This window comes from Megalopta genalis, chromosome 4 (genome assembly GCF_051020955.1).
Source record: "Megalopta genalis isolate 19385.01 chromosome 4, iyMegGena1_principal, whole genome shotgun sequence".
NCBI lineage: Eukaryota > Metazoa > Arthropoda > Insecta > Hymenoptera > Halictidae > Megalopta > Megalopta genalis.
This window is the reverse complement of record NC_135016.1, coordinates 27,089,456-27,103,986: the sequence shown is the minus strand read 5'-3', so window position 1 is coordinate 27,103,986 and position 14,531 is coordinate 27,089,456. Positions and strand designations below refer to the sequence as shown.

The window sequence follows — 14,531 nt, the reverse complement described above, 5'->3', positions numbered from 1 at the left end:
GCCAAACGCATATATGCGTCCGTAGAGCTCTAAGGGTTACGAATGCTTTGAATATGTTTAATTCGCGATTTATTCGTTAGCTTTGAGAGTTAGAAAGAAACTAAATTTTACGTAGATCAATAATTAGTTTAATTCAATGTAAATCGTATGGACAGCACTGCCGCAAAACATATTTTAAATCCTCATAATCATAATTGCACGAACAATTAGAACAATCGCCAATAAAAGCCAACACGAAATAAGGAAGCAAATAGGTGAAAAACACAATTTTACGGAGATCAATAATTAGTTGAATTCAATGTAAATCGTATGGACAGCACTGCCGTAAAACATATTTTAGATCCTCATAATCATAAAATTGCACGTACAATTAGAATAATCGCCAATAAAAGCCAATGCGGAATAAGGAAGCAAATACGTTATAACGGTTCGCCCTGATACTATGCCGATCTTCGGACCGACTACATTTTTAACACTAAGTTTACGGAGCATTGAACGCAACCACTTTATATTACTTCATAAAAATAAGAGAAAAATATTTATCCAGTAGTTTAGCGATTTTGATGATATTTCGAAGGAACTGCGTCGAACAAATTTCACATAAAACGCGTCTTTACAACCGTAATAATCGTAAATGATAACTATACCGGTGATTTTGTGGGAAGACCTAGCGTTAAATCTTTCGCAGTCAATCTCGTCGTAACTGCATAAAATCCTCTGTCTATGAACATATGCCGAGACTCGGGTGTCTGCCGCGTCGGAACGAGCCCCGTCGCGATTACGAGAGCGCGGCGGAGCAGGAAGCAGTCGATAATAATCACCGTGTACTTCGTGTAAGTTCTCGAGCCCGATTGAGCATCGGCGATCGATCGTCTCGCGATAAGTGCTCGCGCGTACAAGATCGTAAGACGGTAGCAACTGAAACTAGTCACTTTCACTGCGGCGCGATGCGGCCCGGCCCGGCCCGGCCCGGCGCAGCGTGGCGCGGCGCGGCGCGGAATAGCATCGCTTACCCGCGAACCAATCGAATTACCATCGATCAGAGCGGTGCGTGTTAGAAGCGTCTCGCAGCGAGCGAGCCATCGACCGTGTAATTCCATTGGCATCGATCCTCCTTTCTTACTGCAGTAAATATTTGCTAAGTAGTTCGGATGGAGCCGCCCCCGCGCCCGGCCCCCGCGGAACCGAAACACGATAAACACGGGACGACGGAGCCTCGTTAATAACGTGATCACGGAGCGTCGTCGTGCACGATCAGCCGCATCCCGACGCGACGCTGAGCTCCGCGTGCGGCACACGCGTCACGGCAAATAAATCGGGTCGGGCCGGGCCAGGACACGGTACTCCCTCTACCTCTCTCTCTCTCTCTCTCTCTCGCTCTTTGTTTGCCAGACAGCCGAAGCGCGAGCGATTTGCCCGTGTAACATTAAATTGGAAGTCAACGGCCCGGGAAAATCGGGCAATTCGATCAATTGCCAATCCCATCTAACGAAAAGAATGAACCCCCATGTTGATGCGACGCGAATCGCTCTTGAATATTTATTGGACCCGTCTCGCGGACGCGTTTTTCACCTGCAGCCTGTTACGGAACCGTTTTGCGGCCGCGATCAATATTCCGGCATAATTATTCCGCGGTTCTGACTGTGAATCCAATTTTTGCGGGTGACGTGAATGCAATTACGCGGGACTTCGGGTTTACGACTTACAAAGGGATATATTCGGGTGACTCCGGGTCTTGATGAAACTTCGGGAGAACGTAATTCTTGCTGAAACGTTGGACACGTAGTTTCACCGGTCGTTATTTGTATCGAAGCGATGAGCGCAGACGTCTAGAGCTTTCGGCGAGCATCGTACTTGTTCGAGTGTTTCGGAAACTTTCGAAGGGAACAATTCTTCGTTTCGTTTGCTTGCTCAAATGTTCGGTGTATTGCATTCAAAAAGTGCGACTCTAAAATAGTTTTACCAATTCTCAAACTCATCGGAGGGAGTCTTGAATACCGAAGTAAAGTATCGCGCGCTACTAGATTGCAGATTTTGTACGTTCATATTAGCATCAATCTTTTTAACTTCAGCAGAACATGTGAAAGCCATGCAGCAAGAATTTCATCTTTATTAGAAACTTTGGGAATCAATTTAATTCTAAGTTTAAAGCGCGTTCGGGACATTGTGCAGTGGTTTTTCAATAATTGTTGCAACGGAAGATTTTGCACATTTTTGGAACGGAGCGCCTGAGATAAAGGAAATCTTATTTTTTTTCCGTCGATCGCGGCGAACTTAGTTTTCATCTTAACGCTTCATTTATCGGTAGATTTGTTATAGTTCTTTAACCCTTAGCGCTCCGCGCGTTTCTCGAGTACATTTTTGGAGCGGAGCGCCTGAGATAAAGGAAGTCCTATTTTGAGCGGGAAAGATTACACGTCCTTGCGAATGCATTTGATTTTATTTATTTTATAAATATACATTTTCCTATCGTGAATAAAAGATAAATTTTTAATTTTGTAATTCACCATGGTGCGATATCTTTGGTAACAATCTCCCATGTGCATTCTGGGTTTACTTGGACAAGTGTCGCAGTATTCACTTTGCCAAATAGAATTACTAGATATTTCTTTCAAGTTTAGAACATTTTCTGCGTAATTGTTGGATTCCTTTATAATTTCATTTACCAATTCGTCCGTGAGAAATAATTTAAAATATTATATCGGCTGTTCAACGTTTGTAGGAACTTGTGGTCCAATGACCTGTGGCAATACGCTAAAAGGTATTCTATCTGGAATATGTAATTCTTCCGTAACATCGCGCCATTCATCTAAGTCTTGCAACGAATCTTCGCTTTCACTTTCAATAATTCTCTTTCTTCGTCTCTTTGGTAGTATAATTTCGCTACTATTACTCGAAGTGTCAGAATCATAACCAACATTGTCTTCCACAATGTCTTTTAACTCTTCAAAATCAAATACGTCTTCGGTATCGCTCGGCTCTAAATTCTCATCGTAATATTTATTTTTCTCCATGTTGCTAACCATAGAAAAGGTCAAAAAATGATTTAATCGTAATGGTACAAACTTAGCACGTTTCAACTACAGATAACAATTGCTAACGCCGATGATAACGTATGCTAAAAACATTTGGCTCCGCAGCGGAGCCTTCGGAGTTACGGAACAAATGACAAATGTCTCCGTAGCGGAGCCTTCGGGGCGCTAAGGGTTATTTCTAAGTTTAAAGTGCGTTCGGGACATTATGCAGAGGTTTTTCAATAATTGTTGCAACGGAAGTACGATAAACGGCGCAGCTTGTGCTGATTTAATATTCGAATGATTTGCATGAGGTTAAAAATTAGAATCGAACACTGCGATTTAAGCATCAAGAGATTAATTAAATTGTCGAAATCTGTTCGGAATCGTTGTCGCGGTTGGTTCTTAGCGGCGGCTCCGTCGATTCTGCGTTCGCTGTAGATAATGAAACCCGAATTATCGGTAGACAATGTGGGTTCACCGGTTCCTGTACGGTAACAGGCCGGGATAAATTCGATTTTAATAATTCGATCGCGGTCGACGCGATAGCTTATCCGGATTCCCGGCGCCTGGCCGGGCCGCCGCGCCGCACCGCGTCGAGGCTTCGGGATCGTTTCGGTCTTTTATTCCACCGGCTTCCCTGTTATTTCTCACCGCGACGGAATTGTTCGAATTCTGTGAACGGATTTATGATTTTCTACTTCGTTCGAAGGGAAGACTCGACCAACCGGAAACTCCTTTTGTTGATAAAAGAAATCGGTCACAAACAAAAATCCTTTTTTCCCCTGTACGAACCTGCTTTTTTCCACCGAGCCCGAATTTTTGTGTTTGGATTTTCCTTCCGTCTTTACAAACAGCAAAGAGAATTGAGCTTGCTGTACTTCAATATTTTCGAACGATATTATTGCATTTCAGGTACCGTGTTGATTGCTATGCGCCGCCCGCGGCAAACTGAAGTAGCGCCCAAATGTATTTACTAGAATTTATATACCACGGTATACTAGTATTTACTAGAATACATTAACTATAATGTAATGGCACGAGCGAATCTCTTGGTTCTTGTTGCTTTTCATTGTAGCCGAGAGCTTTGAATATATCAGATGAATAATTTTCACTTCCGCCGCCATTAATTAATATTTCCTAATCCGCAATTCAATCGTGCTTGTCCTTGTATAATTTCGATCGTAATTACGAACACGGTAATTTAATCGAATGAGACGTCTGAATAGCGGTGTACAGTATATTTGAAATCATATAATTCAGCAGTTAATAACTTCGCTCTGGTATAGAGATGCCAATTTTAATAGCGTTTATCAACAGCACAAGAACATGATCTGTTGCAAAGATATTATCCTGTCGCTTTCTAACAAATTAAACTAAGAACATAAAACGGAATTCGATCGGTGAGATCAGAGTAGATTGAGACCGAACCAGGCTCCATAAATGCTTCATTAATCCTTAACTGCGGACATCAGAATTTATTTTCTCGCTAAAATGTATTATAAAATGTTTATAAAATGAATGTAATATTAATTTTTGCATAGAAATATATGAAATATAACGTGTATCGCGCACCACGGAGACGACAAGGAGAGAGAAAGATACTCGACGTAATAACTTCTAGATCCAACTTATGGTACAATAAGCAATAATACTTAGAGTAGAGTCTGTCGGATGAAGAAACAAATATTAATCTTCTAATTCCACGTGCACAATTCAGTCTGCTTATAAATTCTATACGTTCGTTGCGTGTAGCGCAACGTTGAAAATTCGACTCGAACACGGGCCGAAATACCGGAATTTAATTAATTAATTAATTAATTACGATCGAACGAACCATCCAGACGTACCATTACGCACAGATACTGTTTATGTTTGGCTAGGAAACGATAATGTCGACAAATCATGGAATGTATCTTTCATTCGGAACAAAAGGTCGTCGAAACAATATTCCGATGATAATCATCATCGGCATTGTGCTCGGAATTGTACATTTGAAAGGCCGCGGTCGCGCGAGATAATTTTCCAAATCCATCTACCACTATTCATAATTATGGACGCGGGGACCGTTTATTTGTTGCGTTCTATACACCGTTGACAAAATAAACGTTGCACGGCACGGTGATACAATTTGGACTCGATCGATCATTCTGGGCATAACAAATTATTCAATTTAACGTGTTTTTGCAAATACTGTCGGATCAACTTTTGACCGAACGTTGCAAACAGGAGTCTTTCCTTTATAAAATCACATTGACATGATTCTAGAGACAAAAATGTTGCAAGCTTAAAGCTATTCTTAATTTGTGAAACTTTGAACGAGGAAGAACTATAGTTTCTCATACTGTTTTATAACAGTAAGGGACGTTTCGAATACCATTGAAAACCATTGAATACCATTTTTCTTCTTATTCCTTCTGTTAATTAATATGATAGTTTCTCGATACATCACGCTTGAAGTACAAGGGTTTCATTTTTGCAGTAAGAACAGAAGATATCGTATTCAGAATTGTCTAATTATGCTGCTATATCGGAGTTCAATATTTTAACGTAAGTCGATGTAGTTATAATGGAAAAAGTCGACAATATTGCTATTTACGAATGTCATTCTGTTCGATCAAATATGATCCAAAGATTTCGGTCGGTGACCGAAATTCCTTCCCTTTATAAAATCACGTTGACATGATTCTGGACAAAAATGTTGCAAGCTTAAAGGTATTCTTAATTTGTGAAACTTTGACAGAGGAAGAACTATAGTTTCCCATACTGTTTTATAATAGTAAGGGACATTTCGAATACCATTGAAAACATTATCCGCTGTATCGCATGATCCAGCTATTCGGAGAAAGAATAAGTATTCCAAATTGCTTCAGTAATATGTTTTAAACATTTTTCTTCTTATTCCTTCTACTAATTAATAGTTTCTTGATACAATACATTTGAAGTACAAAGGTCTCATTTTTGCAATGAGAACGGAAGATGTATTCAGAATTGTGTAATTATGCTGCTATATCGGAGTTCAATATTTTAACGTATGTCGATATAGTTATAATGGAAAAATCGACAATATTGCTATTTACGAATGTCATTCTGTTCGATCAAATATGATCCAAAGATTTCGGTCGATTTATAAAAACACATTGACATGATTCTAGAGACAAAAATGTTGCAAGCTTAAAGCAATTCTTAATTTGTGAAACTTTGAACGAGGACGAACTATAGTTTCTCATACTGTTTTATAACAGCAAGGGATATTCGAAAGAAAGTTGAGATGTATAAAACTAGATACTTCGCGCTTCAAAATGAGCGCAACTAGAATGTCGTAAGATTTGTTTACATCAAGTTACGGTAGTTCAAAGAGCGGCTATTTTGTTGGTCGTAAAATTTAATGATCGTTCAACCTTGCGGAGGAGCGTATTTTCTACATAGTATTCGAAATAGTATTTAACCGTGGTTTCGTACATCTTCACACGCTATTTTAGAGTTCGTAGATTTATAGACCGTTTACTTCGGATGCGAGTTGCGTGAAAGAGAGAGTCGCGTGACCAAGCGAATTCGACAAAAGAAGTTTGCCTTGATTCCCGGGGGCGCGATTCAAAATGATAGCTCGCTGCATATTTGCCATGTACATAGAACCGAGGCAGTGGTAAATTACAGGTGTGACTGCCGGTGTATAACACACTTCTATCGATCTACACGTTGCGCCACATTCTAACCAGACGCACACAATCCCTGTTAATTACCGACTGCTCCTTCTGCTTTAAGTCTGTATCTGATGGACAATGTGTCTTGGCTAGACGCGGCCAGATCGGATCTTAAACAGAAATATATTTTAGCCCGGCTGTACCGAGGACTGCGCCAGTAATTATGTTTCCATTGTTTGGCATTTTTCCCCCCCCTTTCGATCGCATGCGAGCCTGTTCTGGAATGCCTTTCTTCGAGTGACGTGTCTTTGCTTAATTTTTCAGGTGGCTGCTGAACATTTCGTGTACAGAGAACATTGCACTCGACTTTTATAGTACACGGCAAATAAACTGTTAAGTAACAACAATTGCGGAGGTTCGTGCAAACCGTATTACACACGCGAAATGAAGTTTCTTTACCGTGGAATTGCGTCTGCGCTAAAATTTTGTCGAAACGATCGTCGGAAGTTCATTTTCCAAGCGAAATCTGCAAAAAATGTGATTCCAGGATTCTTCTTGAATATCGAAGATTCGATATTCCCGTGAATAATCCAGATAAAAGAAATCTTTCGAAACAATTGGCAAACGTTCGTAACCGATATTTTCTCTGTACGCGATTTGTTTAAAATGTTTAACCAATGCCTGCATCTTAACCCGACAGTTCGCCGAAGCAATCGTTAAATATCGATTCTGTCTGCTCGACAGTGCGTAGAACGCTGAAGAACGGCCTCTCAGAAGAGGAGAAGAAGCACATTGCCGCCTACATCAAGGGCTACTGACTGTGATAAAACTCGAAACCTGTGACTCGTCCACGAGAAGAGAGCAAATTGGTAGCACGATCATCGAACCTTTGATGACAAGGCCAGGATAACGCGATCCCACGGAAACGAACGAACGTATCGCGACCACCGGGGAATCGCGGAGATTACGCCAAGGTTATGCGTTAAGTATAGTATGTTTAACAAACCCGTTGCCGAAGACGAAGATCCGAGGCTTTCGATTCTATTTTTCGATCTTGTCGCGCTCTGTCGTTCGTTCTTCTCACCTCACGAATGAAAGCTAGAACCGTGTGAAATCTAGCAAGAGAACGTGCGTAAACGCATTTCGGATTCTAAACTAGTTTTTAACAGATGGAAAAAGCAGCTTGTGGTGTGCCAATAGATCACTCGTTATTGTTTTTGCTGGAACGGTGAAGCTGGTAATTAAAATATTTTTGTGACTGCCTATTTTTGAAGTTGACGGGGTACCAAAAATCTGTAGTATTCGATAAGATCGAATCTTTTTATCAGAACTTTTATGGATCAACGGTATTATCGAAAATATATGGAACACAAAATTCCATACGATTTAAGACAGTTCTATTTTTAAAATCGCTTTTAATCCCAGTTTTGTCAAGCCTGTCTACTAAAATGGAAACCCGCATGAAATCTGCGGTAATAAATATGAAAATGAAGTGAGTCTAAATGAGTATAAATCTGCAGTGTAAATATATTACACTTTGTGTAAAGGCAGTTTCAATAATATGTAATAACTGCTATCGAAATTATCATTTAAAGGAAAAAAATATCCAGCTCCTTTTAATATTTTAAAAGATATTAAATGGTAACTTAGAGATTAATTATCCGACAAATCGAAGCCGAATACACACCAAGAGAACGTGAATCATTTATTGGCACACCGACTATATTTTAATAGCGGAGCATTCGCGAAGAAATGTTTCACTGCCAGATGAAGGAAATATGTCGCAGTGATCAGTCGGGCGACTTGTTCACGAGAGATATACGCGACTTCCGGTGAGCTCCGTAAACGTGCTTGCGGCTCATCGTTCTCCGCCCCCGCGACCGAATGCGACAACTTTGAAACTGATATCCTCTTCATCTTCCTCTTGGCGGAACAGAGAAAGAGAGAGGGAGAGAGAGAAAGAGAGTAATGAAAAAATAGAAAACAACCGCGAAGTGAATTAAGTTTACGGATGCATCTTCCGCGGTGACAGTCTCGCAGGAACGAACGTTCGCGCGGGACGACCGCGGAGACATTTCCCGGCGTGCCTTGAATCAATTTTCCTTTGCATGTTGCATGATATGAAAATGTTATTAAAGTTCGCGACACTGAGCCAATTTATTTCGCCGCAGTTTCGTGCCACGCGGCGGCTCCCGCCACACGCGGGAAATTAAAAAGCGTAAAGAAGGCTTTAAGAACGCCCCGCGCCACGGTTTTATGAGATTTCGTTTCTCGTTTATCCGAACGACGCTCTTTATTCCTTCGTCGCTGTTCCGTCACTTGCGTCCACGGTATAAAGTTACGAACGAGCGCGTGAAACTGCCGGGGAATATCCTGAGATCGTGTTGGAAAAGTTTCTGGTAACGCGACACATTCGATGATTCATTTTTCAATCAAGATCTTTTTATAGATTATTAAGAAACGTCTTATTTTTCAACGTCGATCTTGCGAGAGAGAAGTTTTCTATTTCTTGAAATTGATCGGTGAGCATGCTCCTCGAATGTAATTGTTACATTTAACATCTTTTACATCTTTTTAACGCAACGTTGTAAAAACCGGTAGCATACGGAGTAAATTAAATTTCTAAGTTAACACGTTCCGTGCCACGTGTACCATCGATGGTACACGCTTGCATGTTTACTTAGTGAACTGAACAAATTGTTTACAAGAAATTTAGAACCGAAGAATCAATTTCCACCGCAAGAATGGGCGTTGATAAGTTTTTGTTACGTTGTTACGTGTACGAGAATTAATAATTGCACGTAATACATCAAGTTTTAGTCAAATATCAAAGTGTGAAGATTCGAGTAAAAAAAGCTCGGCACGGAACGTGTTAACCGAGAGCGAAGAAAACAATGTTCTACAGAATGATTCCGCAGATGTATGCAAACTTGCGCGAACCTCGAGTTATCTCCACAGGTTGTTTTACTCGAATTCGACGGTCAAGAAAACGGTCGTAGTTCATACGCGTAATTATAAACCAGCGGTGTCTGACGTGGCACGAAACGCGCTGGAATCTGTAGCGGACAATGGCAGACGGTTCCAGACCGAACAGTAGGTAGCCATTGTGCTAGGCGGCCGCTAGAAAGTTCGAACGACAGGGGCGAGGACCAGACGATCGTATCAACGTGTGCCTCGAATGAACTTCTAAACTATTCTAATAAACTATTTTGATGACCCGTAACGTTAACGACAAGAAAGAAACGTCTCGTGACGTCGCTTACCAAGTAATTTCGCGGCGGATAAACTTCTTACCTGCGAGATCGTATTCTCCGTACGATGTAAAAGAGAGAAGCCCGTGCTTGCGACGAACGATGCTCGTCGATTACGCGAGGTAGTTCCAGGAAGAACGCGGAACGGTGTGATTTGTTCGACGCGAGAGAGAGAGGAGCCACTTAATTAACTTAATCATCACCTTATTATCCGTGCAACGTGGCGCCACCGTGTACGCGCAATCATTGTAATTTACTGTGGAAATGAATTGAAATAAAATTGCGAGCAGCAAAAAACCTGCACCGTTTCGATTCTGCTCCCGTGTCTACGCACCCGTTCCATCTTCCGTTCCCTCTTCTTCTATTCGCAGAGCGGGCTGTCGTGCCAGAAGCTTCGGAGTATTGGAAAACACAAGGTAAGATTTATAGAGATAACGTTTATTTCGTTGCGACGAGCAAAAAGCAGAATTGTGGCGGTTGAAATAATTAGGATAAGGATGGCTTGTAATCGAACGAGTCAAATGACGGTAGAACGAGGGTGATCGTTGTTCATGCAGCTGGAATCAAGATAGTCGTACATTGTGAAAAATGAATTTATGATGAGGGAAATAATATAGTGACTTCGCGCGCGCGCGAGCGGTCAAGTTAAATAAATACAGTGAATTCTCACCAATTGTTCCTCAGCTTATAAACAGAAATGGAGAATGTCGCAAGGGGGGAAATACAATTATTCGAGCCTCGCGATTTACGACTATTCACTCTCGAACTTCGCGCCCTCGTCTCTCATTGGTCAGCGTTTTTCGTTAACAACTCGTAAACAAAGCCGCAGATTGCATTTTCGAAAAGGAAAAAGTTACTTAGAATGACCTCAGCTACCCCAAATGTCCGTATTGCGAGACATTTTTGGGACACCCTGTATAGTGACTGCAAGCGGTCAAGTTAAATAAATACAGTGAATTCTCACCAATTGTTCCTCAGCTTGTAAAGAGAAATGGAGAATTTCGGAAGGGGAGATACGATTATTTGAGCCTCGTGGCTTCTTTAATATAATAAAACTTAATATAATAATATATATAACTAATATAATAACATATAAGATAATTATATATAATATAAAATTTATATGTAAATAATATAATAAAACCAATATAATAATATATATAATTAATATAATAACATATAAGATAATAATATATATAATATAATTTATATATAAATAATATAATAAAAACGAGTCGCGAGGCAGGAATAATCGTATCTCCTCTTTCCAAATAGTCCATTTTTGCTTGCGAGCTACTCTACACCGTATGAACAGACGAGGAACCATAATCTCCGAGCATGTAGTATAGAAGCGGCACGGTCAGACAAGAAAGATACGAATGCCTGGCGATCAGTCAAGTAGAACAAGTAAGCCATATAGGCAGGCAAGTGGTACGAGGATGACTAACGATCGAACAAATGGAACAGGGGGGGCCATAAGCAGGCAAGTAGTAGAACGGTGATAAGGTCAGGCAAGAAACGTATGAACGTCCAACAGTTCCAAGGACCGCGATACGTAGAACGAGGATAGTTACGATCGGACGAGTGGTTTTAAAGCAAGTCTAGGCAGACGTGTGCGGTACGAGGATACTCGAGTTGAACGAGAGAACCATGGATCCAGTTGTTGCAAGCGGTATAGAGGCTACAATTAGAAAAGTAGAGCAACTACGCTGTACATTCGGGTAGTAGAATGGAGCGCTCGGTGGAATAGTGCTCCGCATCCGGACAATTGGACTGAAAATGGATTGTCGTCGCACAAGTAAAATGTAAACTCTGTCCGTGCGCGCGGGTAGAACGATGACGCTGGATGGCCGCGCAGAGTTGAAACAGCAGTGGCAAATGATCGGACGAGTGGAGCGACCACGATGAGGCACGATAACCTGGCGACGATCTACGGGTAGAAACGTCTGCGTGGACGTCGCGCGGACCGCGCACGGAACACGCGAAAGTCGCCGCGGAACAATTTCTCCGAAGAAAAGGGAACCGACCGGTCGCGGTGGTCCATTCTTCTCAGGTTGAAGCAGGGACGTCGACGACTGGGTTTTAACGGGACGTGGGAGGGGTTCGAGTCGCTGTGGAATGAAAAACAAGTACACGGCGTATAACAAACTGTGCTCGAGACACACGATTTATTATTAACCTTCGTCCAACTTTAACAACATACAATATAATGTAGTAATAAAAACGTATCAGTTAAAAGTGTAATAATGATAGCGCGACGATCGTTGGAGAAAAAAGATAGCGTCGTGTACAATTTATGCGACCGCCGTTCATCTCCGCCACGCGTTTGCATCCGGCTTTTGCACCTTCCTGGCTCGCGGACCTCCAGTCCCGACGTGCACGTACGTCTTCCGCGCGCGATATCTTCGTGGCCGAGTAATAACGCCGGTGATCTCGGATAAAAAATGGGAACAGGGAACGGAACGGTCCGATGATCGCGGTTAAGGGATGTGTCAGGCTTGTGTACAGTGACGGGAGGGGTCGAGAAGGGGGAGGGTGTCGAGGCAGAGGCGGGGGAGGGCGGGTGACAAGGGGACGGGGGTATTGAACGATCGGAAAGCTTTCGAGAGAGGGGACAATAATCGTTTCGCGTGTGATTCATTTAGCACCGTTACGCCGATGCGCTTAATTAATGCTAACCTCTATAGTCGTGTAGAAAAACCACTCTTTCTCTCGGTTCCTCTTTCTCTCCCACCCTTTCTCTCAGCTCCTCTCATAAATTCTCTCCCATTGTCTCTTTCTATCTATATATTTGTTATAATTATGATAGGCGTAGAAGTGCCTCGCTTCGCGCCAGGATCTCGATCGCTCGGCTCGTCGCGCGCTGTCCCACCAATGTCCCGCCCGAGCTTCGGAGGAAACGCTTCCGCGGCCGGAAACCACAGACCCGAGAACCACCCGCGCGGATCGATCGCGCGATCGATCCTCGACAAGTCGATTCCGCCTTCACGCGTGACATTTTGCCCCTCGACCGGGAATTTCTCCTCTTCGGGTCGCCTCGCAGCCAGCACCCTCGGCAATGGAAGAACGCGACGGCTCTGCCTGTCTGCGATGGCGCCTGGTCCTAGGTCCTCTTAGGTCCTTTTAGGTCCTTCTAGGTCCTTCGAGGTCCTCCTAGGCCCCCGAGGGCGACGCGCCGAGCTCCCGGCGAGAGGAAGACGGCTTCCAGGCGAGGACGAAGCTTCCGGACACTTTGCGACGCACTCATTCGACCCGGTCAAGGCCCAGGCAGTGTCCGAGCAGCGTCGCGAGATCAAATTCCCGGCGAGGGGGAGGTCCGTCCGCGACCCTTGGTCGCTCCTCCGTTGGCAGCTCGCGCGAAGCGGGCGCGTCGAAGGGCCTCGAGGCGGGCGGACGAGCGGTCGACGGTCGAGAGGACCCGCGGACGAGCGCGGATCGATCGGCACACACCATGGTTCCTGTTCTTCAGTGGTAGACGCGGGCCGGATGGGACTCGACCAAGCGATTCCGCGGGTTGGTGAACACGTGGTGGCACGAGACACAACGCCGACGGCGGTGCGGGCGCGGGCGTGGGCGCGGGCGACGCGGTGCTCGGAGACGCGGCGACGCGGCACGATGACTTCAGAGCTCGTCGTGCTTCGGCCCGGTGAACTCGTCGTGCGAGATGAAACCGTTCTTGTCCTTGTCCTCGTGCTGGAAGATCTCCTCGACCAGCTTGTCGTGGTCCGCCAGGATCTTCTTCACTTGGTCGTTGTCGCCCGCGCTACCCTGGTCCGCCTCGATCATCTGCTTCCTCAGGTACTCGCTCACCTGCGCACGGTAAACACGGCGTCGATTATTTTCTCTGGATTTGTGTCGATGTGGAAAATTACTTTCTGAACGCGAGAACATTTTGGAAAAACTATTCGGTTCGTTTCAGGCTCGATCTTGAGTATCGACCTCGTGCTAATCGCGAAGAATAATGTATGAATTGTCAATTCGATCGATGAACAACGAATTTCAGGTTTATGAGATAGGTTATATGCGAGTGCAAAGAATTGTCTGATCGTAGCTAGGCTTCTGTTAATTATCGTAAATATTAAAACCGGGAAGGTTTTATCCAGCTGCGATCGATGTCAAGTAACAATGTTAAATAAATATTCTAGCATTGTCCTGGTAATCGATGTTAAACAGAAACGGAGGTACAATTAACACTTAGCCAATCGAACGGGGAGATCTCCCCGTTTTAACCCTTTGCACTCGACTGGCGACTCCGAGGCACCAATAAAAACTGTTACGTCACGTTTCAAAATGATTTTATTAATCAAATTTGTTTGTTATTTAAAGAACTGTCGAAAGCGTAACTATTGCACGAGTCACAAAATTCAATTTCATACGATCAAAATGCATTAAGTTACATAAAATGGAAATACCATGGGTCAGAAAAACTATATTAAATTTTGCGTTAATTTGGCTTCGAGTGCAAAGGGTTAAATTCAGTCGATTGACGACCGAATTGATAATTAATGAAAAATTAAAAATGATCGCTTAATTTTATTAAGATTTGCAAGAGGTACGAATGCTGAAGGAGTAATTGAGTAATTGACTTCGAGTGCAAAGGGTTAAATTCAGTCGATTGACGA

General features: G+C 43.1%; 2 protein-coding genes across 10 annotated transcripts in view; one reads left to right on the top strand and one right to left on the bottom strand.

The window, feature by feature from the left end:
* The window catches only part of Fhos (Formin homology 2 domain containing), a 385,440-nt gene extending 375,234 nt beyond the window's left edge, over window positions 1-10,206 (top strand). For all 8 annotated transcript variants that reach the window (XR_013033133.1, XR_013033134.1, XM_033473786.2 and 5 more), the window contains one exon: window positions 7,403-10,206. Coding sequence is in view for 3 of the 8 variants with exons in the window: in XM_033473786.2 (XP_033329677.2) it covers window positions 7,403-7,476 (74 nt within the window). In the remaining 5 variants the exon portion in view is untranslated. The remainder of the gene's footprint in view (window positions 1-7,402) is intronic.
* A 1,842-nt stretch (window positions 10,207-12,048) lies between these two features.
* Window positions 12,049-14,531, bottom strand: part of Fkbp14 (peptidyl-prolyl cis-trans isomerase Fkb14) — a 164,325-nt gene continuing 161,842 nt past the window's right edge. For both annotated transcript variants that reach the window (XM_033473784.2, XM_033473783.2), the window contains exon 4: window positions 12,049-13,719. In XM_033473784.2, coding sequence (XP_033329675.1) covers window positions 13,531-13,719 — 189 coding nt within the window. In that variant the 3' untranslated portion in view covers window positions 12,049-13,530. The remainder of the gene's footprint in view (window positions 13,720-14,531) is intronic.